This window comes from Ptychodera flava, chromosome 20 (genome assembly GCF_041260155.1).
Source record: "Ptychodera flava strain L36383 chromosome 20, AS_Pfla_20210202, whole genome shotgun sequence".
NCBI classification, from domain to species: Eukaryota; Metazoa; Hemichordata; class Enteropneusta; family Ptychoderidae; genus Ptychodera; species Ptychodera flava.
The window spans coordinates 34,202,079-34,204,680 of NC_091947.1; the positions used below are offsets into that span (position 1 = coordinate 34,202,079).

The 2,602-nt window shown below is 39.7% G+C and overlaps 1 protein-coding gene across 1 annotated transcript; it reads left to right on the forward strand.

Annotated features, from left to right (window-relative positions):
* The first annotated feature begins 249 nt into the window (after positions 1–249).
* LOC139120755 (somatostatin receptor type 5-like) lies at positions 250–2,400 on the forward strand. The gene has a single exon (XM_070685309.1). It carries the CDS (start codon positions 481–483, stop codon positions 1,582–1,584), a length of 1,104 nt encoding a protein of 367 aa, XP_070541410.1. The 5' UTR covers positions 250–480; the 3' UTR covers positions 1,585–2,400.
* The last annotated feature ends 202 nt before the right edge of the window (positions 2,401–2,602 follow it).

Genomic DNA, 2,602 nt, shown 5'->3' on the forward strand with positions numbered 1-2,602 from the left:
TTTTACTTGTATTTTAAATATCTTCTTGTCTAAGCATTAAGTCTGAACATCAAAGGGTTGCTTTTTTTGTTGCAAGATCAACTTAGTAATGATTTATCGATAACAAGAATTTGGGCCATAAAATAACGATGTCTATAAAATATCAAAATTGGCTTTACTCTTTGTTTCTTAAAAGCCGTGCAAAACGGAGCTGCACCAAATGATATACTTGTCCTCACAGAACTGATGTAGGGTTATTAGCTTTTAGGTCGTGATGTGATTGGCGATCCATTGTTAGCATATTATTCATTATTTCTTCACCATATCACGTTGGTGGAAGTGCGCATGCCTAAAACCATGCACACATTCGTATATAGGCGCAACCAGTCCAGTATGAGCGTGAGAACAGTTCTCGTTGATGAAACGAGAGAAACCGTGTGCGCAGTGTACGCTTGCTACCGCCAGCAGTAATTTTAATGTGTACGCAGATAGGCTGTAAGCATGGAGAACGACACAGTCCTCTGGTCTATCAATCCAAACTTCATAGCTAATGGCTCGAGTTTGATTTTTCCAGTGTGGTTTGAAAAGATCCTGGTACCCAGTCTGCTAGTGGCGATTTGCATCGGTGGAATAATTGCCAATGGGATTGTGTTGTTTGTATTGCTTCGATGTTCAGAAACAAAGACAGCTCCGGACGTTTACATTTTGAACCTTACGTCTGCAGACCTTCTCTTCATGTTCGGAATTCCCTTCGCTGCGTATTCACAAGCATATGGGCGTTACTGGCCGCTTGGAGAAGCAATGTGCAAGATCATTTACGGCCTCGATGGTATGAACCAATACACCGGCATTTTCATCTTGACAGCTATGAGTGTAGATCGCTACCTCGCAGTTGTACATGCGATATGGTCGATGAAGTACAGAACGGTAAAAGTTGCCAAAATCGTTTGTTTTGTGATATGGCTTGTATCACTTCTGCTCAGTTTGCCCATACTTGTTTATTCCAGGATTGGCCCTAATGGGTATGGTCTTATGACGTGTTATATTAGCTGGGGCGAACACGGTGACCCATACGTTATTGGTGCCTTTGTTGTTGGATTTGCGGGGCCACTCTCTGTCATCAGTATTTGCTACGCTCAAATATTAATCTTTCTAGCGAAAGGTGCTCGCCCCGGGAGTAACAGAAAACAGAAAAAGAAGCTTGGCAGAGTTGGGTTAATTGTTATACTAGCAGTAGCACTATTCACGATATGCTGGTCGCCGTTTTGGGCAACCCAACTGGCTCTTATCTCACCGACATACAATATCACCAAGGCCTATACTTATGTGTGGTCTCTCGCAATCTGTTTTCAATATTTAAACAGCGCACTCAATCCGCTCGTCTACACCTGTGTTCGCGCTGATTTCAGGCAGAATCTGACCAGAATCTGCTGTGGTAAAAAATACGCTGAGGCTTCAAAGGAGAGACGCCTATCTAAAATGTTGACAACACGTACAGGGTACAGCAAAGGGAACAATCACTGTAGCCAAACGATGTATCAGATGGATGATACTGGTAAAACTACCACGACCATCGTCAACCTGAACTCTAGCTCACAGCTCTAGCCTACACTGCTCGGTGAAGTCAATGGACATATTATGGTATGCTTATTTAGTCAACGTTTATTTGACATTTTAATAGCACGAGGGCTGAATTTAACGACCACATGTGAAGTTGGAACCGGCAATTATTTATACCCGTTCTATGATTAAGATGACTTGCCGAGAATTTGATTGCCATTGATGATATACATTGCAACGATAAAACATTCGAGTTAAAGTAAGAAACAGGTTTGACACATGCCATCATTTGATGGTACAGGTCATTTTACAGACTCTTTCACATTATACTCAAACCACAGGTGATTGTGAAACCTGACATTACTTTAAATTTTCTAATATTATATTGTCACATATATTATGTCAAATTTCTGTTATATGTGTCACGCACATATTGATATCGATATTTTTGAAACAAGATATTTTCATTGTTTAAACGTTCACTTGAATCGATTTTGGTATTAACATTAATTTGAAGGACCGCAGGTCGGACTATTTTCGGCAAAGTGTCGAAAGTTCAACTTTCCTGAGAACGCTGTCTCATACAGTTTTGTAGTGAATACGATGTGTGTAATGCATCTCCACAGTATAGATGCTCCGGTACAACATACTTTCACAATAATTGGATCTGGGACTTTCTTTATAAACCGCTAATATGAAATGTCAACCATGTTTTGTATTAATGAACTTGATTAATGTCACAATTACACTGTTGTTCACCACAATTACTGCTCTCACCAGCTTTTTGAACTGTCAAAGCACACGAATATTGTTTTTCCTCGCTCATTTATTTTCCATTAAAATATCAGAGTTAAATATCTACATGCAGTTGTAATTACATTTTTTCAAGTAGGCCCTACTATGTGAAAAGTTTAAATCAACATACGCTAGAAGATTGCTTTCATTTCAAGAAGTTTCATGAAGGCCATTTTCGATGTATGTCAATGCCAAAGTTAGTAACGGCTTTGAAAAGACCAAGATTTGCATTGATATCATCTCTACGGGCCATTGTCATCACAGCAAG

Excerpts from the sequence above, each read along its gene's own strand:
- LOC139120755 (XM_070685309.1), top strand. The coding sequence starts at position 481 with ATGGAGAACGACACAGTCCTCTGGTCTATCAATCCAAACTTCATAGCT.